Consider the following 26,349-nt stretch of genomic DNA (forward strand, 5'->3'; position numbering starts at 1 on the left):
CATGGTCACTCTGACTTTGGGGATGATCCTGCCAGTCTTGTCTAGAATTTCAGTTGGGCAGATCTGTTTATCCCATCCTAGATGCACTGCCGGATTTGCTGAAGAATAGTGCTCAAGGTGACTGATTACAGTTGCATAGGGAGTTTAAAAAAAAAAAAATAGAGTACCCAATTCATTTTTTCCAATAAAGGGGCAATTGATCGTGACCAATCCACCTACCCTACACATCTTTGGGTTGTGGGGGCGAAACTCACGCAAACACTGGGAGAATGTGCAAACTCCACACGGACAGTGACCCAGAGCCGGGATCGAACCTGGGACCTCGGCGCCGTGAGGCAGCAGTGCTAACCACTGTGCCACCGTGCTGCCCGTTGCATAGACTGTTCTAATCAAGATGGGTGTGCGTTTAATTTGAGCATCGCAAAAGCCAACTCAGTACATTTTAAAGAAAATGTTTAATTGTACCATTCCAGGAAGCATTTTCTGTTGTCTTTGTTACTCATCCTGATGAGGAAGGAAGCGTCTGCAACTATCAAACGGGTTGATGTTGAATCCTTCATTCAAAATTTTCCTATTCGTTTTCCTTTTTTCTGAAAATTGGATTTTTAAGTTGACTTAATTTACTTAGCTGAAACCTAATAATGTTTTTCTACGGGTTAATAATTGCATTTTTGGCGATTTATTTTTCTGAATTGTAACCGGTGTTCTTTGCTCTTAATTAGGCAGAACCTGAATTGCTGGCACAAAACAGAAGTCCTGAGTCACACTCCAATTTAGGCTATCCCATTTCTAGATTTCACCGAAAGGACAATCTCAGTCAAAGGCAGCTAAACTTTCACCTCGCTTCTTCGCATCCACCACCTGCACCTTATCATCATCCTTCTAATCGACAGTTCCCTCATCAGCCCCCAGTACCTAGGCAACCGTATCCAGTACAGCAACATCAACTGCCACAACAACACAACCAATTGCCACAACAACAGCCATCGCAGCTCTCTCCTGCTTTTCCACAAGCTCCTAACCACACTTATTTTCCTACTTCCCATTCTCAATCATCTCAGCATTCCCCAAACAATGACAATGTGTGTCCGGATCAACCTCTCTCTGGTCTGGAAGGACTAAATCCACTGAGGTCAGTTCCACACTTCAACACCCCCCATACTCGTCCATTCAATTTCATCGAAGACAATACCTCAGGACACGGGATGGGGGAAATTTTAGGTAAGCAATATTTTGTGAGATATGTGGGTGAATTTGCAACAAGGGTTAAAACGTGTAACCTCATCCAACTTGTGTACAATACACATACTGATTGGTAAAGTTTACTTTGGAAATAATTTAGCTTTAATAATTTTATAATTCAAGCTCCGGCAACAACGGGCGTATATCCCACTTGTACATAGGGAAAATTCTGACATGCGTTCTCGTGAATCGCCTGCTTCCAATGGCTGAGAAAATCCTCCCAGCGACAAATGTTCAGAACAATACCAGGAACTCTTTATTGTATTCATCGACATGACCAAAGCATTTGACTAGGTAAATTGCAAGGCTTTGTGGTTTGTGCTCCAAAGACTTAATGATATGACTACAGCTGACTTGGGTGGGAGATCTGAAGCAGACGCCTTCAGAATCCAGAACAAGGTCAAGGAAGGATGTATGATAGCTAATCTGCCTCATAGTGGATATGTACCTGATCAAAGATTAACTACCCTCTGGTGTCAATATTAAATATCACCTGGGTGGAAAATCTCCGTTGCCTCCTGCCAAAACTAAACTGACCACCAAAGATACATGTGGATGATTGGAATCACATTGCCCACTGCACCAGATTTGCCAGCTGCTCTCAATCTTTTCAATTCTGCACACAAGAAACTTGGCCTATCTTTCAACATTGCCAAAATAAAACTCATATCCACCCATTCCTGGTCAGCCAAGTATTCCACCTCCCATATGTAGAAGGAGAAGCTCTGGAATATGTTGAGCATTTCCCATACCTTGGCAGCCGCCTTGCTCAAAACGCCACCATTAATGAAGAGATTCTACGCCTGATCAGCTGCACCAGTTCAATCTTCTGCAAAGGCAGCAGTGAGTGTTTGACAACAAAAGTCCAAGTGTACAGAGCAGTTGCCGTCGCCACATTCCTGTACTGCAGTGCGACCTGGACTGTGTATCAATGAAAGATAAACGTGTGAGAGAAATTCCGTCAGCAATACCTCCACTGCAGCCTCCAAATTCAATGAGAGAACTGTTAAACAAATGTTAGTGTCTCTCTTAAAGCCAGTTCCACAAGCATTCAGGCAAAACTCCTGCAAAATCAACTTTGATTGTCTGGACACTTGTGTCTGGATGGCCAAAAAGCATCTTGCCCCGCCAGGTCTTGTTTTCACAACTCTCAGATGGCCAGTGTTCCAGGGGAGGACAAAGGAAGTTATGCTGAAGCTTTCCTTGCTCTGGGGCAGCTTTGACATGAATGACTTGGGAGGAACTTGCTACAACTGCCCAGGCTGCATCACGCTTTGAGTCACAACATCTTAATGATGAGGCAGAGCCATGGTAGAGGAAGAAAGGAAGTAAATTCTGTGGTCCGGATCCCATTGCCTCGAGACGTCCTGCCCCATAGGCCTGAAGATCTGCAGGTTGAGAACCAGCCTGTTCAGTCACATGTAAACTCATGGCAGGAATTTGTGATCCTCAAATTGAAGGACAACTGACAGCAACGAGAAAGCTGATTCTACCAAGACAGCCAAACATAAATTTAAGTTTGAATGTCTCCCATCTGAGCAGCAGCCATCCTTCAGCTTCAGAAAAAGAAACAGCAGTTTTCAGCAATAATGAAATGATTGCTTAAAGCGAGTTGTCCATTTTGATGTAAGGTGAATTATTTAATTGGAATTGGAGGACGACCGGAAGCCTAATGCAGAATTTGATGTGATCTGGTGACAGGCAATCTAAAAGATTTTCTCTGAGGGAAATAGTAGTTTCACTAACTAGATTGGAAGTGTGCACTTGAAGACTATTTTATGTGTACTCGAAGCACTGCTTTTAAAATTCCCCAGACTTGCATAAAGGGGCTGTTCTCGCAAGTGCCTCTGGAGACTAGCATATGTCCTCTAGTCGGTGCTTGGCCCAGCCTTAACAGACTATTCAACAATTTCTCACTCCGAGATACATGAGCTTTGGTGCAAAATATATATTTCCATGTAATTGACTAAGAAATACTGCATTTGTATTTTTAAATTATCAAAGGAGTTTATGCTGGGAACTAAATGATGGAGGAGTGTTGTGTGTGTCAGACAGAAGTTTGAAACCTGGAGTTTCAAAGTGAAAACTATTGCACTTGTACTTTTGGAACCAAGGTGAATGTTAATCTGGTGACCATAAACGTTTTTAACTTGAGCTGTTTAAAAGAACATTCTGTGGCTTCACAGGTGTACGAGTTTACTTTGTGTTCATCTGTCTTGCATTAATTTATTGCTGGTGTACACAAATAGTTTACAAAGAAATATACCACATATGCATCTATATGTGCTGATGTGTAACTAGTCTGCCAATGGTTGTCTTATTCACTGGTGCAATGGCCTAATAACTGCATTCTATCCATCAGTCCTCCTTTGAAAAATTAGTTGTCAAAATTGTGGACTTAATCAGGATTTTGTTGCCACATCTGCCTCCTTGATAGTGACTAGAGTTCAAAAATAGGTGGACTATATATGAAACATCTTGAGGACTTGATAAAATTCTATATGCATACAGGTTCTTATTCACCATTTGTTTGAGAATCCCTACAGTGCAGAAGGAGGCCAATTGGCCCAGAGGCTGCACTGACCCTTCAAAGCCCAATCCCCGCCCTTTCCCCGTAACCCCACCTAACCTTTTGGACACATTTGGGGACAATTTATCATGGCCAATCCACCTAACCTGCACATCTTTGGACTGTGGGAGGAAACCGGAGCACCCGGAGGAAACCCACACGGATACCAGGGGAAAGTGCAAACTCTGCGCAGACAGTGACCCAAGGTCGGAATCGAACCCGGATCCCTGGTGCTGTGAGGCAGCAGTGCTAACCACTGTGCCACCGTGCAGTGTTCTGAGCCTGAGAGAAAAGTCCATGAGACCAAGGCTTTCAGGATGTGTAATGCTGTGTGTGTATTGCAGAATTCCTTAATATAGAAATCATTGTCACCGATCTAAATAACTTTTAATAGTAAACAATATTTGAAAGATTTCAGTAATAGTCAGCAGTTTTGTAAAAAATCTTTGGTATCACTTGTAGATTCATTGCATACCAACACAGCTGAAGATCTCATGAGACAGCATTCAAGAATTCACCCGTGGAATGAACATCAGGACTTTGTCAATACAGGGAGTCCATCATATCCTCACCAACTACAACAGCTCACTCATCCATCCCAGCAACAAGTCAGGTATTCACAACATGCTGTCAAAGGGCAGTGGAAGCACGGCAATAATCCTGAAGAGGAAAATGGACCGACGTATCAAAGGTACTGTCTTAACTGCAATGCATCAAGGCTTTGAGGTTTTTGTACTGTTGAACCATATTAGAGATAGTGTTAGAGTTCCAGAAGCCACCTGTTGACAATCTCTAGGGAGAGGCTTACCATGGCCTTGCAATGAAGTGTATCACAGAGAAAAGGGGGTCGGTTAGCTCTGGGTTGGACAGCTGACGCGAGATGCAGAGCAATGCCGACAGCGCGGGTTCAATTCCCGTACCGGCTGAGGTTATTCCTGAAGGCCCCGCCTTCTCAACCTTGACCCTCGCCTGAGGTGTGGTGATCCTCAGATTGAATCATCACCAATCAGCTCTCAATGGGGAGGGCAGCCGATAGTCCTCTGGGACAGCGGTGACATTTACATTCTCGTAGAAGGACATACCCATGTTAAATTGAAAATAAAACACACAGCCAACAGCTTGTTGTAAGAGAGCCAGGTGCTTTGATTTGGGATGGTTGGTTTTTTTTTTTTTTTTTTTTGCAGTTCCAAAATTTAGGCACCGATCTAGCCTCCGCTTCACATTGGTTTCAGTGAACAATGGAAGTGAGATGAAGATTTCTGCTCCTCACCTTGGAAATGCACATCTGCAGATCAGTCACATTACACATTGGTACATTCCTCAGGGGAGAAACTTCATACGCATATTGTATTTAAAATCAGCTTCCAACTATTTTTTTATTGCTGACTTTTTCAGTCCCACCACCGATTACTATGCAGCAATCCCTGCTGGAAATGCTTGTGTGTGGATGCCGGGTGAAGATTGTAAGAAATAAACTGAAGTGATTTTAAAAGCATGTCGGTTAGCAGTAAAATAAAACTGTATCAAGATCATTTGTATTTTTTCCTGCAGATTCCCAGGGTTATTAAGAGAGACAACACCTCCAGATCAGGCTGAAAATAAAGAACTGAATGAGATGCCCTTGCAGTCCCGTTTGTTACAATACAGACAGATTCAGACCCGAAACCCTCCTGTACATCTTCCTACAGCTAACGTAAATCACAATAGCCAGTATCCCAATCTGAATGACAGTAATTCTTCCCTTGAACCCATCAACAACTCTGGTTTTCAGCAGCTGCCTCAGCAACCAATGTACAATCCCGCATACCCAGTACCTTCAGGACACACATCACCACCTTCTTCAAAGTATCTGCAGCCCGAGGGCTCATGGACGCTTCCTGGTATGCAACAGAACCATCTGCTGGGGCAAAATATACCATATGGCATTTCACAGTTGCCTCACAGAGCAGAGCCACATCCCATAATGTCTCTACAGCACCAACACAACAGTAGAGAGGACTCATTTCACCCAATCTCTTCTCGAACAGTATCTGTTTCTTCGCTTCACAGCATAGAAAAGGTAAGGATCATTTTGTAATTGCACATAATCAGATTTTCATTGATACAAATATTTGCCTTTCCCAACTCTCTCTCCATTAGTAAGCCTGCAAAAGAGCATCATTCATGTAATGTATTTGTGACTGATCCTTAAGTATAATAATTGTTCATTTTACTATCTCGGGATGGTTTTCACAAGCCGGTTGTGAAGTTTCTTCACCTTTTCGCAGAACCTCATGTTTGGGGAAATCATGTATTTGAAAGTTGCATATGTTTTTAACATTTTTGTCACCTCTAGCCTATGTGGCTTGAAAAGGAAGCATGTAAGGCTCTTCACTCTTAAATTCATGGCAGCTGGGCCTTCCGTGGTAATTGAGCCCTTGCAAGCATTTCACTTTTAAAATAAATTTCGAGTACCCAATTATTTTTTTTCCAATTAAGGGGCAATTTAGTGTGACCAAGCCACCTAATCTTCACATCTTTGGGTTGTGGGAGGTAGACACTGGGAGAATGTGCAAACTCCACACAGACAGTGACCCGGGGCCGGGATCGAACTGGGACCTCGGAGCCATAGGCAGCAGTGCTAACCACTGTGCCCCCCCTGTCCAAGCATTTCATGTGCATTTCTAATCATACATGTGGATAATCAAGGATTCTGGTTCCCTCGTAACTCCATTTAGATTCAACTTTGTACTAGTGACAGCTGCAATTGGTATTGATGCCATTGAGATAATTTGTGTCAATAGTTTTTCTATATTTCACATCTAACATGTTCTCCTAAGTATAAACAAAACTGGCAATAACTTTCAAGTAGTAATTCCTTCCAAACCAAATACTTCTACCACCTTGAAGGACAAGAGCATGTTCCCATGTGTCTGCTGCTCTTGTCCTTCAAGGTGGTAGAAGTATTCGGTTTGGAAGGAATTACTACTTGTAGTAATTCAGCTATATCGTTGTTCCTTCACTGTCGCTGGGTCACAATCCTGGAACTCACTTCCTAAGAGCACTATGGGCGTACCTACACCACATGGACTTCAGTAGCACAAAAGGGCAGCTCACCACTACCTTCTCGAGGGCAATTATGGATGGGCAACAAATGCTGACCTAGCCAATGACTCTTTCTCCTCCTCTCCCTCCATCCACACCCCGTGAAAGAATTTTTAAAAATTAGTGAAAAGACCTTGTCCCCAATGCGAGTAAATGTACTTCTCATGTACATATTTACTGAACAAACATCTAGCACCATTAAGGCACTAAAGCACCTTTAAATATCAAAAAGCACTTGCAAACTTAACACATTTTGTCAACAAACGACCAAAAATGGTTTTAGCACATGCTGCCTGTATTGAAATCAAATGATGGTGTGTCTGTAACTCATGCATTTATTTACAGAGTAGAAACAATTGGATTCTAAATTAACCATTGTGGCTAGTGAGCAAAATGACAATGGGTGCTTTTGACAGAATTCAGTTTATCTTCTCAGCCCGCCCCATTCCTTTTCCTTGTAATAAATCTTTGTTATTTAAATAGAGTAATCTGGGTTCTTAATGACTTAAACTAGAAAATCAATATTTTACCCATTTGAACCAATAATTTTTAGATTAGCTAAATGAATAAAGCTATTTTGATCCTTCAAATGTCTTCTACATATGAAAGCTCCCTTTCAAAACAACTGAGAGTTGTCTAATTCTCGGGCATTATAAATTGGACAAAGTTTCCAGGGAGTGGGGAGTTGCACAATACTATCTAGGTCATTCACTTCAGCATTGGGATTTAACAAATGATTTGAGCAAACAATTGAGGTAAATGCTAATAGCAATATTTATGGGCATGGAAAGCATAAGAGACTGTTGTGGTTATGATCCACTGTCATCTAGTTTAACCTGTCGATATGACATTGCACAGCCATCTGAAGTGTTTGATGCTCCTTATCACTTGCACTTTGTCGCAGATAATAACTAGGTTGCTATACTACAACCATGACATTAGAATCATTTGTCTATTTTCTTTACTTGTAATTCTGTATCAAACCTCATCAGGTTTATATTAGTGAGGCCTGAATATCCAAGGTGCATGCAGGTAGTTTATGCAGATAGATAACGTTTATGCTTCCCAAGCACTTAAAGGAAAATACTGTGTATTCTGGAAACACTCAGCCAGCCCTGATGAAGTCATCAGCTTGAAACATTAACTGCTGTTAGTTACTGTCTCATAGATGCTGCCTGACTTGAGTCTTTCCAGCACCTCTGCTTTTCCCAACACTTCAGCTAAGAATCATTTGTTGTCAACAATGCAAGGTGACAGTTTATTCTTCATACGGTTGGCAATAATATTTAGTCGAGATGGAGTAAAAGGCTGGAAATACTCAGCAAGTCGGGGAGCATTTATGGAGAGAGAAATAGAGTTACTGTTTCAAGTCAAATAGGATGCTCTGAAGGAGAGTAGAAATATATAGTTTTTTAGGCTATTGAAAAGGAGGGGAGGAAGAACAAAAGAGAGATTGCAAGAGGATGGAAGCCATACGTGATCAAATGACAAAAATGTCCTCGAACAAAAGTCAAAGGGAGTGATAATGGTTGTAAAGAAACAAAGCATTTGTCCAGAGTCTGTGTGGATAGCAGAATAATGAACAACTCTATCTGAAAGCAAAAACATTAAAAACAAGTTACAAGCTGACACATGGCAAAAAAGCAGAATCAAAATGGAGCTGAGTTCATGGTCTAAAATTGTTGAAGTCAATGTTGAGTCCAGAGACAGTAAGGTATCTAATTGGAAGGTGAGGTGCTGTTCCTCGAGCTTGCTTTGAGTTTCATTGGAACGCTGCAGCATGCTGAGGTCTGAAATGTGAGCGTGAGAGCAAGGTGGGGAATTAAAATGGCTGTTCAGTATGAAGAAGAATCTCATTTCACTCCACGCATAACTCTGTTTCTCTCTCTCTAGATGCTGCCAGATCTGCTGAATATTCCCATCACTTTCTGTTTTTATTATAGTTCTATAAGTGTTGATTCTCTTAAAGTTGTTCTTTTTCCAGGATGTCGCCCTTTATATTTGAGTCTAGATGATGAAGAAATGTTTCACCAGGCTGGTATCATAACCAACCCGAGTCCTCATCCGCCATGAGCACATGTGCAGTTTTTGGCAATAGCCAGTAGATAGTGATCAGGAACCTGAGCTGGTTTTTTTTTTTGCTTTCCCTTTTAGTCCAGGCATGCTGATTATGTAAATCAGTTCACACTGGCAGTTTTTATCAGCAAAGGATGCACAAAGGTTATGATTGTTGTCGGGCCAGTCATCTCAGTTCAAGGACATTGCTCCAGGAGTTCCTCAGGGTAATGTTCAAGGCCAAAACCCCTTTGGCTACTACATCAAAGTCCTTCCCTCCAGCAAAAGGTCAGAGTAGGACAGGCTTGGGCTGATAAGTGGCAAGTAACATGCGCGCCACACAAGTGCCAAGCAATAACTATGTCTAGCCATCTCCGCTTGACATTCCATGGCATTACCATTGCTGAATCCCCACTATCAACATCCTGGGGGTTACCATTGACCAGACGTTGAACTGGCACAGCCATATAAATACTGTGGCTACAAGAGCAGTAAGAGGCAGGGAATTCTGCGGCGAGTAACTCACCTCCTGACTCCCCAAAGTCTGTCAACCATCTACAAGCCAGGAGTGTAATTGAATACTTTACACTTACCTGGGTGAGTGCACCTCCAACAACACGCAAGAAACTTGACATCATCCAGGTTAAAGCCTGCTTGATTAGCATCCCAACCACCACCACTGCACAGTGGCTGTGTACTGTCAAGAAGATTTACTGCAGCAACTCAACAAGGCTCCTTTGATAGCACCTTCCAAACCCCCGACCTCTACCACCGAGAATGACAACGGCAGCAGCTACATGGGAACATCACAACCTGCAAGTTCTCCTTCAAGCCACACACCAACCTGACTTGGAACTATAATCACCGCACCTACACCACCGGGACTGCAGCAGTTCAAGAAGGTGGTTCATCAACACCTTGAGGGCAATAAATGCTGCCTAGCCAACGGAGCCGACATCCTGTGAAAGGATGAATGTTAAAAGAATCAGCAGACGACCTCTTTTCACTCCAATCCCAAGAATGAAGAGAGAATGTTGATCCCATTGGCTAACCCCTGCCTGGTTTAGTATTGGCCACTTGTGTAAGAAATGTTCCAGTTCCATGTGAGCAAAGAGTTTCTACTCTGCACTTTTTCCTTGTTTTTTCTCTCTTTCCCCGGGAAATATTGCACCAACCACAAAGCTCCCTCAGTCCATTCTCAGAGTCAGAGGTCGGCCATTTAGGAACAAAGGTGAGGAGGAATTTCTTCACTCAAAAGGTGCTGAATATTTGGAATTTTCTACTCCAGAGGGCTGTGGAGGCTGATCCATTGAATATGATTTCTAGATACGAATGGCACCCAGAGATACGGTGATAAGCAGGAAGATGATGGCGGTTAAAGAGCAACCAGTTCTAGTTAAACGGCGGAGCAGGCTGGAGTGATGAAATGGCCTACTCCTCTGTTCTAGTAAAGTATGCATTTTTCTTTTCGACTTTGAAGATCACAAACATTGTGTTTGGAAAAAGTTACATTAAAGAGATGGAATTCCAGAATGGCCTATATTTGCTTCACAATTTATTATCAATCTTGGTTGGTGAATTCGATGAGATTTGCACACGAGTGTTCTAATCCCAGCACTTTTGAATCTGAGTTGGGTCATTGCAGTGCACAGTCAGTACTGCCAACAATACCCTCCATGATTAAAACACTTTCATTTCTGTGTATGCTCTGGCAGAACACCAATCAGCAGGAGGCTGGCATGTTAAACAATCCAGCAGCATTGGGAGCTGTAATACAAGGAGCCAACACTTGTGCTTTGTCTGGAATGTTTCGATGAATTCTGCCAACAAACTGATGTTTCATAATGGAATTCAGTGGTTTGCACAAATGCCAATGATTATTCGAGACTGGTGCACTAGTTTCAACATTGATTGAAAAGTAAAGTATATTATGACTGTTGAAATAACAGTAGGACGTGGTATATCTGTCTTGGCATCCTCATTGATTTTGGTATGTTGGGTCTTTGTTCCAAATGCTGGTTGAGCAGGAAGAGAAATTCAGGTCAGAATTACACGGCAGGAATCCACATTTACTTACTCATGATGTTTAACATGGCCGAGATTGCTTTTTAATCCTGATTTTCATGTTCTGCAAAAAGCATAATTGTAAATTCTGAATATTTTTTCTGCACTGTTTAAACCCGATGAAGCAGGTCTAGAATTAGAAAACGAGAAGCATCTGTTGTTAAAGAGTAAGAGATTATTTTGAGGGCCATGAGAAAAATAACTTGTAAATTAATATGGATTATCGGGACTAGACTTGAGGGTTATCTATATGGTGATGATATCGTCAACTGAAATCAGCATCAATCCAGAAGCCTGCCCGAACATCTGAATTTTGAGTGTGTCAATTGATAGCTTTGGCAAAACCCTGTGACATGGTGTAACTGCGCTTCCAAAGGGTATTGCTAAAGCTCCAGGCAAAAACTTAAACCTGTGGGACTCCAGCTAAACACTTGGAATTAAACTGAAGGGCAGAAAGCAAGTACTCGCTGGAGGAGTTATATCAAGTTGGGAGGAGATACTGAGTGGGTAACTGAGGAATTGGTGTTGGCTTCCGTTATTTCAAATTTGCTTCAGTGACTTCAATTCTAAAGCACAATGTGCCAGATTTGAGATGCCAAACTTGGCAGTGCAGTCAAATTGGCGGAAGCAACTCCGAAATTACAGAATAAAATGGGTAAAATATTAAGTGGGGACAGACAAAATTTAATGCAGACAAGTTTAAAATACTGCATATGAAGAAAAAGTAAGCAACTTGCGTATCTGATAAATGACAATGAATGAAGTCAGAAAAACCTAGAAGTCTAGTAATTGACATCTTGCATGTCCAACCAGGCCAGACCAGCAATTGAGGCCTATGAATTGATGACTTTTTATTCATGGGTTATGGCAGTCACTGGCAGCAACAGCATTTATTGCTCATCCCAGTTGTCCTTGTGTAAATGGTGATGATCCATCTTCCTGAACTGCTGCAGCCCATGTAATGTAGGTATACCCACAGTGCTGTGCAGGAGGAAGTTGGAGATTTTGATCGGGCAACAGTGAAGGGATAGTTTCCAAGTCAGCATGGTGTGAGTCTCGGAGGGAGACTTACTGGTGATACTGTCCTGATGTGCTTGCTGCCCTTGACCTTCTGGGCTGTAAACCGCAGGTTTGGAACATGTGTTGCAGGAGTCTTGGCAAGCTGCTGCAGTGAATCCTGTAGATAGTACACACTGTTGCCACTGTGATGGTGATGAAGAGAGTGTCTGTTTTAGGTGGTGGATGGGGTGCTGGCCAAGCAGGCTGCCTGGTCGTGGAAGGTGTTGCACTTCCTGAGCATTAGTAGAGTCGCACTCATCCAGGCAAGTGGTGAGTGTCCTGTTACCCTCCTGACTTGTGCCTTGTAGAGGGTGGGGAGGCCTTGGGGAGTCTATGCAGGATTCCAAGCCTCTGGCTTGCTCTTTTAGTTACACTTTATGTTGCTGTTCTAGATAATGTTTTGGCCAATGGTGACCCTGGCCCACCGCACGCGCACAATTGGTCAAAGCAATGGACGTTGAAGTCATTTCCGTGCCCTTGTTACCCTCAATGCTGCTTACAAATAGTTTTCAGAATGCAGGAGTATTGGTTCATCAGTTGAGGGAGGAAGGTAGATGGTAATCAGTCAGAGTTTCCTGACCCATGCTTGACCTGATCCAACTTGAGATCTGGAGTTGATGTTGAGGACTCCCAGGAAACACTCTACTGACTTTATACCTCTGTGCCACCACCTCTGATGGGAATGTCCAGTTCATATGACAGGGACAGCAATGGGTCTGAGAAGTTGCCAAAAAGGTACAATTCTAGGAGCATTCACGTCAGGCTGTTAACTGAAGTTGTCTGTGGAAAGCTCTTCCAACCTTGCCTTGAGTCAACCGATTTTATTCTTTTTAAAAATAATTTAGAGGGCCCAATTAATTTTTTCCAATTAAGGGGCAATTTAACATAGCCAATCCACCTACCCTGCACATCTTTGGGTTGTGGGGGTGAAACCCATGCAGACACGGGAAGAATGTGCAAACTCCACACGGACAGTGACCCAGAGCCGGGAGCGAACCTGGGACCTCGGTGCCGTGAGGCAGCAGTGCTACCGATTTTATTCTAAATAGATACAACTGAGTGACTTGCTTGCTGATTTCAATTGAGAGGCAACCGTATTGCTGAGAATTTGAAGTCACATTAGGCCAGGCTGGATAAGGGCACCGTCCCTAAAATACATTAGAGGATAAGATGCTTCTGATATTGTCGCCATTACTGATGCTGGCTTTTCAATCCCGGTCGATCGGGCTTACTTCAAGACCCGACCCCAGGAGCGCCCAAGGAGGGGACAGACCACGGGACTCAGCCCAACCTGCCTCAGGAAGCCCCTGCCCATGACCCAAGACCCCCGAAATGGCGGAGATCCGAACGCGCTGCAAGGTATTCCTGTGCCCGCAGAATGCTGGGACCTATCCGGATCGCAAACCGAGGAAGCAAGGGAAACACTGCGGTCTGCAGGTTAGACTGAAGCAACGTGGTTTCGAGACCCTCTCCCCAGCATACTCCTGGCAAACGTCCAAGCGATCGAAAACCAGCTGGTTGAACTTAACACTAGACTTACCTCTCCAAGGGAAGTAAGAGACTGCTGTGTGCTCTGTTTCACAGAGACATGGCTCACCCCCGCCTCACCGGACTGTGCCATACAACCTGAAGGCTTCTCAATTCATCGGGCAGACCGCACCGCGTCATCAGGCAAAGCAAAGGGTGGAGGGGTTTGCCTCCTCATCAACTCCTCCTGGTGCTTGGACGTGGCGAGCCTGGCGACCGACTGCTCCCCGGACCTGGAATACGTGACCATGAAGTGCCGCCCATACTAGTGAATTCACTTCAGTCATTATCACAGCGGTCTACATCCCACCCAAGGCAGAAGTGAGGAAGGCGCTGGACGAACTGTACACCGTTATAAACAACTACGAAACAGAACACCCGGAGGCCTTGTTCATCGTGGCGGGAGACTTCAACAAGGCCAACCTCAAGTGTACTGCCAATATTCCACCAGCACATCTCCTGTTCAACCAGGGGCAACAACACTCTTGGCCACTGCTACTCAAAATCAAGGGCGCCTACTGTTCCATCCCCCGACCGCACTTTGGGAAATCAGACCATAAGACAGTGCTCCTTTTCCCGGCATACAAGCAGAAAATCAAACGGGAGAATCCAGTTAAGAAGGTCGTGCAGTGCTGGTCCGAGGAGACAGAAGAGGTCTTACCTGACTGCTGGAGACAGTGGACTGGTCCATATTTAAGAACTCAGTGACCAACTGAAATGAGTATGCCACCACCGTTGCAGACTTCATCAGCAAATGTGTGGACGACTGCGTACCAAAGAAAGCAGTATGTACGTTCCCCAACCGGAAACCATGGCTGAATCGTGTGACTGACACCCGACTGAAGGACAGGTCTGAGGCGTTCATGTCAGGCAACCCTGTCCAATTCAACAAATCCAGGTACGACCTCCGCAAAGCCATCCGAGATGCCACGAGAGAATATCAAACTAAGCTAGAGTCACAGACAGACTCTTCGCGGTTGTGGCAAGGACTAAACAAAATAACAGGCTACAAAGCGAAGCCGAGCAGTATCTCTGGCAGCAGCGCACCCCTCCCCGATGAACTCAATGCATTCTATGCTCGGTTCAAGCAGGAAACCAACAAGCCGCTGTCGAGTGCCCCAGCAGCCCATAATTCACCCATGCCCACCATCACAGCTTCCAAAGTCAGATCGGCTTTCCTGAAAGTGAACCCTCGGAAGGCGACAGGCCCGGACGGGATCCCTGGTCGTGCACTCGGAGCCTGCGCGGACCAGCTGGCAGAGGCGCTCGCGGACATCTTTAACCTGTCCCTACTCCACTCCGAGGCCCCCACCTGCTTAAAGAAAACCACCATAATACCGGTGGCAAAGAAGAACCAGGCAACGTGCCTCAATGACTAGCGTCCGGTGGCCCTGACTTCAGTCGTAATGAAGTGCTTCGAGAGGCTGGTCATGAAGCACATCACCTCCATACTCCCAGAACGCCTTGATCCACTGCAATTCGCATATCGCCGCAACCGGTCCACAGCAGACGCCATTTCCCTTGCCCTACACTCATCCCTAGAGCATCTCAAAAACAAGGACTCCTACATCAGACTCCTATTTATTGACTACAGCTCCGCCTTCAACACCATAATCCCAGCCAAGCTCATATCAAAGCTCCAAAACCTAGGACTTGGCTCCCCACTCTGCAACTGGGTCCTCGACTTTCTGACCCACAGACCACAATCAGTAAGAATGAACAACAACATCTCCTCCACAATAGTCCTCAATACCGGAGCCCCGCAAGGCTGCGTACTTAGCCCCCTACTCTACTCCCTGTACATGCACGACTGCGTGGCAAAACTTGGTTCCAACTCCATCTACAAGTTTGCTGACGATGCGACCATAGTGGGCCAGATCTCGAACAACGATGAGTCAGAATACAGGAGGGAGATAGAGAACCTAGTGGAGTGGTGTAGCGACAACAATCTCTCCCTCAATGCTAGCAAAACTAAAGAGCTGGTCATTGACTTCAGGAAGCAAAGTACTGGACACAGCCCTGTCAGCATCAACGGGACCAAGATGGAGATGGTTAGCAGTTTGAAATTCTTAGGAGTGCACATCTCCCAAAATCTGTCCTGGTCCACCCACGCCGACGCTACCACCAAGAAAGCATAACAGCGCCTATACTTCCTCAGGAAACTAAGGAAATTCGGCATGCCCACATTAACCCTTAGCAACCTTTACAGATGCACCATAGAAAGCATCCTATCTGGCTGCATCACAGCCTGGCATGGCAACTGCTCGGCCCAAGACCGCAAGGAACTTCAGAGAGTCGTGAACACAGCCCAGTCCATCACACGAACCTGCCTCCCATCCATTGACTCCATCGGCACCTCCCGCTGCCTGGGGAAAGCGGGCAGTATAATCAAAGATCCCTCCCACCCGGCTTACTCACTCTTCCAACTTCTTCCATCGGGCAAGAGATACAGAAGCCTGAAAACACACACAAACAGACTCAAAAACAGCTTCTTCCCCGCTGTTACCAGACTCCTAAATGACCCTCTTATGGACTGACTTCATTAACACTACACCCCTATATGCTTCATCCAATGCCGGTGCTTATGTAGTTACATTGTATACCTTGTGTTGCTCTATTATGTATTTTCTTTTATTCCCTTTTTTTTCCATGTACTTAATGATCTGCTCGCAGAAAAATACTTTTCACTGCACCTCAGTACACGTGACAATGAACAAATCCAATCCATTTTTATTGAACTGCATTAAAATTCCTTAGCTGCCGTGCATCTAAATTCACTTCTCCAGTTTAGTTGTCCAGACCTGGGGCATCACGGTGGCAGAGTGGTTAGCACTGCTGCCTCACAGCACCGAGGACCTGGGTTCGATCCCGGCCTCGGGTCACTGTCCGTGCGGAGTTTGCGCATTCTCCCTCTGTCTGCGTGGGTTTCGTCCCCACAACCCAAAGATGTGCAGGGGAGGTGGATTGGCCACACTAAATTGCCCCTTAATTGGAAAGAAAAAATTGTTGTCCCGACCTCTGGATTACTCAGGCCTCTCATTCTAGCATCCGCAGTAATTTACGTTTATCCTGTGGATTACTAGTTCAGTAACCTAACCAGTAGACTATCGCACATCACCAAAACAGTGAAATGCGAGTCAGCGAGAGGAATAACCAATTGAAATGAAATGAAAATCGCTTATTGTCACAACTAGGCTTCAAATGAAGTTACTGTGAAAAGCCCCTAGTCGCCACATTCCGGCGCCTGTTCGGGGAGGCTGGTACGGGAATTGAACCGTGCTGCTGGCCTGCCTTGCTCTGCATTAAAAGCCAGCGATTTAGCCCAGTGTGCTAAACCAGCCCTCCAGCTAAACTAGAGAAGTGAATTTGTGCGGTGCTTTGGTCAAACTACCTTGACCACTGCCTTACGCCCTGGCCACTCGGGCACTTGAGGCATAATTGAACTGTGATACCTGGGCAGAAACAGATCAGCAGGCTGACTCCTAATATTGGAGATCTGAGTCATGAGGAAAGACAAGTACATTTTGCTTTCTCAACTTGGGAAGGAACCATTTGAGAGGTGATCTTCTAAAGGTGCATAAAATAGTTATGGGAAGCAAAAGTAAATTTGAAGTATTGCTTCAAATTGAATCACAAGATTAGGATAAGGGTTGTTAGTAAGAGGTAAATTTAAGAATGATGCTGGGAAATTTTAATTGACCAGATGTGGAATAGATTTCCAAAAAGACTAGAGGAAGAGAAAATCTTGGAATGGAAAGCAAATTGGATTCTGAAAGAATTTCCTGGTTAAATAAATTAAAATAAACCAATGGTGTTCATCATTTATAACGTCTTCTGGTATAACATCTTTCCAGTCCTCAGTCAAGGCCTAATTTGAGAGATGGCACCAACCTTGCAGCACACCCTCAGCACACCACTGAAAATTCCATCTAGATTGTGTGCTCCAGTTATGACTGGAGCTTGAGTACACAACTTTAACACAAACCAAGTTGACACTAAAGAAAGCAAGTAAACTAGTTATTCAAAGTGGCAGAGACAGTGTCATTATAAAATCTATATTTTGGTCATCTCTTTTCCGATGTTGCTGGTCAGCACCTTGTAAGTGGATTCCTGTCATGCTGAGCAATCTATATGTTATCAATCCAAATAATTACCCAATTGTACTCGACAAAGGAATTTTAATTTCCATTAGTTCCTGCTTTAACCTTTGCATCTTCAGTGCCTCCTAACTAAAACAAATGTTTTAATTAAATATAACTGATCTGTGATTGCAACAGTGGTTTCTATCAACCAGGGCACACAAATTCAAATGAATAAGACCCTTCAGTCCATTTGTTTGCATCCTTCCAGAAACCTCTCCCGCCTGTCTTCCCTGTACAACATGTAGCTGCCTTGGGGACTGGTTTAGCACAGTGAGCTAAATAGCTGGCTTGTAATGCAGAACAATGCCAGCAGCGCGGGTCCAATTCCCGAACCGGCCTCCCCGAACAGGCACCGGAATGTGGCGACTAGGGGCTTTTCACAGTAACTTCATTGAAACCTACTTGTGACAATAAGCGATTATTATTATTATTTTAAGATCCTGGTGTCCTTGTGTCTACCACTCTTCCTGACAACTTGTTCCAGCTGTTTCAGTCTGGGTAGAAAGGAATAACTACTGATGCTGTGCTCGGCTTCCATTCACAATCCAGAGAGCACTTCGCCTGATGCTTTGGCATAACTGAAAGTGAAGCACCAGATAATCAAAGGTGTAGTAAGAGGCATGAGCCAACGTGAATGGTTAGCCAGGAAAGGAAATGGTTATTGGTGCCTGACTGTCTCGAGCGTTTGTCCCTTGATGACACGATGTGCCTCATGATGAGTGTTGCCAGCAACTTGACTCAAAAGAATATTCTGTTTCTATGGCTCCTCTTGTCATGCATCCTGTGATGATCTATTTAAATGTTATAATGAACCTTCCTCCTCCATATAGTGCTTCCTCTCATCTTTGTCATGTGTGAGAGAAGTTGAGTCAGTGCCCCTTCATTCTGGAATACTGGCTGGACTCTCAAAGGCCCCTCAGAGTTAAAAGAAGTACCAGGGCAGTAAAGTAATGATTGATGATTGTGTCCATTTGCAAGCAAATGACAGGGACTGATGGAGTTGCAAGAGGGTCAAATGTGCAGATTTGCATGTAAATACTCTGTACAAGCAGCTTGCCTACTCCCCGCCACCCCTTCAGAACAGTAAAGCAGTGTTTTAATATCATGACCCTTAAAACAGTGCTTTTCATGTACAAGTAATTTCTTCATTTACTTTACTATTCTCCCAAAAGAAATCCCTGAACAATAATTAGCATGAATGGTTTGGAAATTGAAAACCAGTCCCAATGTGAATTGTTGTAGCCTTGAGCACTGTGATTGAACGAAAGTGCCACTCCATCCATGATGCTGCTACACAACTGGGAATTTCAGATAGTGATTGGCAATTGACACTCGATCAAAATGACTGGGGATTGATTGGAAAGATTTGTCATTGAAGAAAAAATATGCTTTGAGACGAGCAATTAGAGGGATGGCTTCTCCTATCTCAATACGCAGAGAGGCACAGACCAGGAAAGTTGATTGCCCGCAGGCAACCAGTACAAATGGCCTCAGTGGTATTGGGGCTGGAGGGTGCAGTAAACAAATTCTGCTCTTGTTTGTCGATCGCTGCTATTAAAAAGTGTGGATGGTGGATGAGGTTTGTTTTTGATTCTGTGGATGCTGAGGCTATTGATACTCACTGGATCAAATGGGCACTTGATGCCCGCAGTTCCCAACTCCGGAAGGCTACCCCTGTGAATATGTTTCCAGGAGAGGGAAATGAGAAAATCTACTGTGGTAGATTGCCAACATGTTGTTTGGAATTGTGGATCCAGCTGTTAACAGAATCCACCTCATTTGCATTCCCATTCCATTTAATTTCTATAACAGGCAAACAATCAGCAACACCGTTTTATACCTGGACTAATTGAAAATCTTTGTTCTGAATGAAGGCAGAAATATAAATAAACTCTGTGCTAAGTATAGGCCCTACAATTGTAAGTCACATTATTCCATATTCCTTTTGAGCTCCCCTCCTATGATTATCAGACCAATAAAATTGTGATATTTGTGGCAACTTCCTCCTTACTGGGAAGGTCTGTCCCGATGACGAGTGCAAGCTGAGAGAACTACGTGGATTTCTTAACTCCGAGAAGTGCAAAGAAAACACAGAGCAATAATCTAACTGAATAGTATTGTTGCTGCAAGGAGTGTGTAGCTGTCAGCTATTGAGGCTCAGCTTGGTCATTTATTGTACTGCTCCATCATCGTTTGTATAGTGCAGACCAAATCTTAAAATGCCACTTCTTTTCCTGTCATCAATATCTACGGTCACTTAATTCTGTTGATTTCCGTAGTGATAATACACAGAGGGGACAGGAGTTAGTGTCCTTTTCAGCTAAGGTGTGGTTAGAGGCTAGGGGATAACTGGATCAGGACACGCAGACATAATTCAGTGCTTATTTTGAAGAATGTTTTTACTTTATTTTGTGCGGTGCTTTGATTTGATGTGATTACATAGTATTTGCAGCTCAGGAATAGGCCATTCTGCCCTACCTGGCCTATGCCCGTATTTACGTTCCGCATAAGACGTAGGAACAGAAGTAATGAATTTGGCCCATCGAGGCTGCTCCTCCGTTCAATGAGATCATGACTGATCTGATATGATCCTCAACTCCACCTTCACGCCTTATCCACATAACCCTTGATTCTCCTACTAATTAAAAATCTGTCTATCTCAGCCTTGAACATACTTTATGGCCCAGCCTCAAAAGCTCTCTGCAGTAAAGAATTCCACAGATTCACAACCCTCAGAGAAGAAATTCCTCCTCGTCTCTGTCTTAAATGGGTGACCCCTTATTCTGAGATTATGACCTCTGGTCCTAGACACCCACAGAAGAAACATTATTTCAGCCTCTACCCTGTAAAACCCCCTGAGAATCCTATATGTCTCAATAAGATTGTCCTCAAATCAGTAACCTCTTCCCAACCTACTTCATCTCTCACCATCTGCATATCATTCAATTCACCTCTACCTCTTGTACATATCTAAATGCCCCTTTATTCCATCTGTGCTATTTGTCTCAACTACTTAATGTTAAAGATAGTTCCTATTTCTAACTACACTTTGTGTCATTTCTGATTATGTAGAAGAGGTTACAGTAAATTTGGGAAACTGGGTATTAGTTATCACTGTAATTCCTGCCGCTCACCAGAAAGGAGCCGGAAACAGTTTTGTCTCTACATTGCAGCCGCTGGCACGTGTCCACGTTCCAAACTTTACCTCAACTTTTATTGTTTAAAGATAATGCGCAACAGGCTTTACACCCTTCTGGAGGCAAGACATTCAGGTTTACTTACTAGACGGTCACTAAAGGTTGTTACAGGAGTTATTAATATCAAGCTTTCCATACTGACATTATTCTTGTGGTTATATATGAAAATAAATCCAATTTATAAATGGTCTCAACATGCTGTGACATATTATTCATACTGCCATGGGTAAAATTATATTTATCGTAGTCAATGAGCTCTGAAAAGTTGAGTCAAAAATGGTTTATTTCCACTCGCAGCTCGGAAATACTGCCACAAAGCAATGCTCCCAGCCAGGGTCATCCTGAGATGCCACTCCCTCCTGGGCCGCCTTTTATCTCTGGGAATTAACGTGTCCATTGTTGGGCCTGTGCCACTCAGCGAGGTATCTCGTCCTCCACAATCCCCAGAGGGAGATCGATCGAGCTGCACTCGTGGGTTATAACATCCCCCACACCCAAAGTCAGTACGTCCCTCTGTTGCAGAGAGTAGCGGAGGTCGTCTTCTCCATTTTGCCCGCAGTGGTGCCTTGGGCTGTTGTGGGGCTGTCTCTGGGTGGGTGTAACATGTTGGGGAACGTTGTTTTTTGCGATGATCGTCTGGGGGACACCATCGGCAACCATTCTCTGGCGAGGCTTTTGTCTGAAAGCTCCGATGTCTTGAGTCTCCATGTCGGATCTTGAGTCCTCCACCTCACGCATCTCGTGTCCCCAGGCCCCCTTGTGTCAGGCAAACTGGGTTGGAGGACAGTACCTCCAGTGGGGTTTGTCCTGATGCTGGCTCCCTGCTCCAGAGGCAGTCCAGGTGCTTCCGCACTGTCCGTTCTCATGTTTCTATCGTGAAAGATACTGGTCCAGTCTGTTTCACCACCGTGCCTGGAATACACCAGGCACCCACTCAGAAGTTTTGGACATGTACTGTGTTCTCCAGTCGGAAACGCCTGTCCTGTGTCTGTCCACTTCTGTACTACCGCTGAAGGTCTTGTCTCTGTTCTACTTTCTCTCTAGTATTGGGAAAGTTGGGCTAAGGCAGGTTCTGAGCCTACGGCCCATCAACAGTTACGCCAGTGCCACTCCAACGGCAACACTCAACACGCCAGCCTCGTCTGGATAGATGCCGTGGCCGGTTTCCTCTGCCCTTTTTGAAAGTCTACACTGCTTGTTCAGCCAGGCCATTTGAGCAAGGGTGGTATGAGGCTGTCTGGATGTGCTTCACCCCGTTTGCCTTCATGAAGTATGCAAATTCCACACTAGTGAATGTGGTACCGTTGTTTGACTACTTTGGGATGCCATGGGTACTGAATGAGTCGTAGCTTCTCAATAGTGGCCTTCGAAGTGGTGGTCAGCATTCGATGGACATCCAGCCATTTGGAATGGGCACCCACTATCAGCAAGAACATTGAGTCTTGAAAACATCTGGCAAATTCTGCATGTAGGCACACACAAGGCCGGTCCAGCCATTCCCATGGGTGGAGAGTGCAGCTGGCGGAAGCTTCTGATGCACCTGGCACGTGGTACATCGCTGGGTCAGTCGTTCAATATCGCCATCCAGCCTGTCCACCATATACAGCTCCTGGCTAGAATTTTCATCTTGACAGCCTCTGGTGTCCATTGTGTGGATCTTGAAGTATGGTCTGTCTGTCCTGACTTGGGATCACCACACGAGCACCTCACAGGTCCGTCCTCCGTGCTGAGTTCTTGCTGCTTGGTATCAAAAACCCGCAGCTCCTTGGGCAATTTCCCTTGCTGGCCCACGTGTGAGACAACATGGTGTAACTTTGCCAGCTCGGAGTCCTGTGTCCAATCATGAACTTGTGCGGCTGTAAATTTAAGGTTGACACAACCTCATCAATCCTTGGTGGCGATGGGAGGCGTGTCAGCAACGGGGGCCGGCTCCGAGTGTCCACATTTGCGATCTGTACCTCTAACATTAGGGCCTGTTGCTGTATGTGGGCAGATGCTATCGGCGCAATTGCCTTGTCCTCTTTAAACAATGAGAGGAATGACTTGTGGTCCGTTATGGTAGTGAACCAACGCCCATACACAGACTGGTGCAATTTCCTCACCGCAGAGTTGACGGCCAGCCCCTTCTCAATCTGAGTTTAGTTGCGCTCTGCAGCAGCCAAAAACAATGATACTCAGACTATCGGTCTCTCCTTTCCGTCGTCCATGTGGTGGGATAACATTGCCCCGATTCTGTGTAAGGGGCATAACAAGTGACCAAAAGGGACTTTAATGGATCAGCAACTCTGGCGACAGCCGCTACTTTACCTGGCGAAAGCTTCTTCTTATAGCGCTCTCCAAGCCCATTCTTGATGTTTCTTCAGGAGCGCATGAAGTGGTGTGAGAATGGTCACCAAATTAGGAATAAATTTCCCGTAATAATTCATGAGTCCCAAGGACGACCACAATTCAGTCGCGTTTTCTAGTGTGAGGGCATGTTTGATTGCTCTCAGCTTCTCTACTGGGTGCAGGCCTGCTTAGTTGGTGCAATACCCCAAGTACGTGACCTCTGGTGTAGAAAACACTTTCCCCTCAAGGCGGGCACCAATCTTGGAAAGCCAACGGAGGACTTGCTCCAAGTTGCCCAGGTTTTCATTTTTGGTGGTTTGGGCGACCAGGACGTCATCCAAGAAGACCACCACTCGTGGTGGTCCTTAGAGGATGCTCTCCATGACTCTCTGGAAAATAGCGCATGCTTGAATTGTATCCTTGTAAATTCATCGAGGCCTCTGTGGGTATTAATGGTCACGTATTTTCTGGAAGCCACGGCTAGCTCCAATTGGAGATGTGCGTGACTCATGAGTTTAGAAAAAGGATGTCCTCCAACCAACTTTGCGTAGTAGTCTCGGGTATCTTTCCAAATGAGAGCCTTTTAATCCCCGCACGGGAACATTTTTTAAATATAAATTTAGAGTACCCAATTCTTTTTTTTCCTAATTAAGGGACAATTTAGTGTGACCAATCCACCTAACCTGCACATCTTTGGGTTTGTGGGGTGACACCCACGCAGACATGGGGAGAATGTGAAAACTTCACACGGACAGTAACCTGGGCAAGGGTCGAACCCGGGTCCTTGGCACCGTAATGCAGCAGTGCTAACCACACAGAGGAACAATTTTGTCCGGTTTCAGTACCGGGACTGCAGGCGCTGCCCAATCTGCAAATTCTACCAGCGGGATGATTCCTTGGCTTTCCAAATGGTTGAGTTCATCCTCTACCTTTGTCAGTAATGAGTAGGGAATGGGTGGACCCTGAAGTACTTTGCTTGAGCCTCCAGGTCGTGTATCTTCGCCAGGGCACCATTGAGCTTACGCTGAATACGTCTGGGTACTTCCCCAGGACTTTGTATAATCCTCCAGTGCCCATCATGGAAATCCACTGCCAGTCTAAACGAAGTCTCTGTAGCCAATCAAGGCCCAGCAGAATCGGCCGGGATCACATACTATTATCAAAGGCAACCTGAGGGACTGTTGTCCATTGGCAACTGAGGTCAACATCTGCCGTCCTATTACTGAGATCACAGCCCCCATGTCCAGTCCCATTACGAGTGAGTGACCATTCACCTGGACAGTGACTTTGATGGGGGCAACCTGCTGCGATGCAATTCAATTGCATGCACTCCACTTTGTCGAGCTGCTTTAGGTGGAGGGTCCTGGCTCCAGGCAGGCGCCTCCCTCAACCAGGGTGACGCTGTTGTTGGCTGACCTGGCATTGCCAGTCCCTGCGGTTTCTCTGGCCACAGATGCTGCAGCTTTGTGTGTCGTCTTCCACTCATTCAGCGGAGATGTCTCGCCTAGCTCCAGCAGCCCCCTGCCAACGGGCCTGGCCCCGATAGTGTTCGTGCAAAGGCGAGGTCCCAGTGGGTCCACTCTTCTGAATGGGATGGGGGGGGGGCTCCCTACACTATGCACCTTCCTCTTTGATGTATCCTGGACTCCCTTCTCTGCGCTCTCCTGTGAGAGGGAGATCTTGATGGCCATTTTTGGGTCCAACGAGGGTTCGGCCAGCAATTTCCGCTGGATCGCCATGTTGTTTACTCCGCACACAAGGCAGTCTCATACCATCTCTGGTAGGGATGGCCCATAGTCGCATTGTTCTACGTAAACCGTGCCAGAAGCTCAGTAACAGACTCCCCTGGGGTTCTCTCAGCTGTATTGAATCAGTATCTTTGGATAATGACCGATGGCTTGGGGCCATAGTGGTTAGTTGTGACCGCCACCAATTCCTCAAACGTCTTTGTCTGGGGCCGCAGAGTCGGTTCGGCTCTTGGCAGTCTTCCCCAGTAATAGTGTTCACCCTGAAAAAATAGCGCATACGCACTGAGCCCAGTCTTCCACACACGCGTCAAACACGTCCAGTCTACTGAAGAGCGGCTAACCTTGCTCCTTTGCGTTGAGAAGCAGCCATAGTCTTGAGTGACCAGCAGCACCATCTGTAGTTCCATTTTATCAGGAGCCCTGAAATGGTTTATTTGCTGCTCACACCAATAAATCCAGCTAGGACCATACTGAAATGCCGACACCCTCCTGGGCTGGCCTTTATCTCGGGGAATTAACGAGTTTGCTGTTGGGCCTCCGCCCCTCAGCAGGGGAGCGCGTACGCAAGAGCCCCCATGGAGATCGATCGAGTCGTTCCCGTGGGGGCTATAACAATACTTTAACCAATACAAGAACGATAATCCATAGAATGTCCATGAACAAGTTGGAAAGGTTTTGTGCAGGGAGCTCCTAGTCTGAGTAGCTCAGTTGGTAGATATTGGGAGTCTTAATCTCAGTGTCATGACTTCAAATCTCACATTGGGCGATGATTTTTTTTCTGTTATGGACCAGGATTTAGAAAACTCCAAAGTATATCATGGAGTTCACCTGACCCACGACTTTTAATAGATTTTAGCAACAGAGCTAAAGTATTTTTAAAACAAAATAATTTTTATTCTATGAAACCTGTTAACATTTTATAAACACGCAGTAAACATCTTACCAACTACCAACACCCGTAACCCCACAGATACAATACTCTATAGGTAACCCTTAATACCTTTCCTAGCAACATCCATAAGTTAAACCCTTTTTAAACAAAGACAGCAGGTTTAAATTCTCTACAGAAACAGGTATCACTTTGAAATCATCAAGTGAGCTGAAGACATTCTTTAGCTTGTAGAGAGAGAGATCATTACACATCTGCTTGCTTTGAATACAGTTCTCCAACTCTGAAAATGAAACCAAAAAACAGAGCCACAAAGCAGCTTTACAGCTCAAAACTAAAATAAAAGACAGACAGACAGCCCAGCTCCACCCACACACTGACTTCACTACAGCTATTTGATAAACACCCATTTCTTAAAGGTACACCACCTGACATTTCCAATAAT

The 26,349-nt window shown here is 45.0% G+C and overlaps 1 protein-coding gene across 5 annotated transcripts in view; it reads left to right on the forward strand.

Moving 5' to 3' along the window:
• Positions 1-26,349, forward strand: part of helz (helicase with zinc finger) — a 290,186-nt gene that overhangs the window by 231,310 nt on the left and 32,527 nt on the right. For all 5 annotated transcript variants that reach the window (XM_072483730.1, XM_072483732.1, XM_072483731.1 and 2 more), the window contains 3 exons: positions 723-1,221; positions 4,274-4,502; positions 5,363-5,870. In XM_072483730.1, the coding sequence (XP_072339831.1) occupies positions 723-1,221; positions 4,274-4,502; positions 5,363-5,870 (1,236 nt within the window). The remainder of the gene's footprint in view (positions 1-722; positions 1,222-4,273; positions 4,503-5,362; positions 5,871-26,349) is intronic.

The sequence above is a fragment of the Scyliorhinus torazame genome, chromosome 18, assembly GCF_047496885.1.
Source record: "Scyliorhinus torazame isolate Kashiwa2021f chromosome 18, sScyTor2.1, whole genome shotgun sequence".
NCBI lineage: Eukaryota > Metazoa > Chordata > Chondrichthyes > Carcharhiniformes > Scyliorhinidae > Scyliorhinus > Scyliorhinus torazame.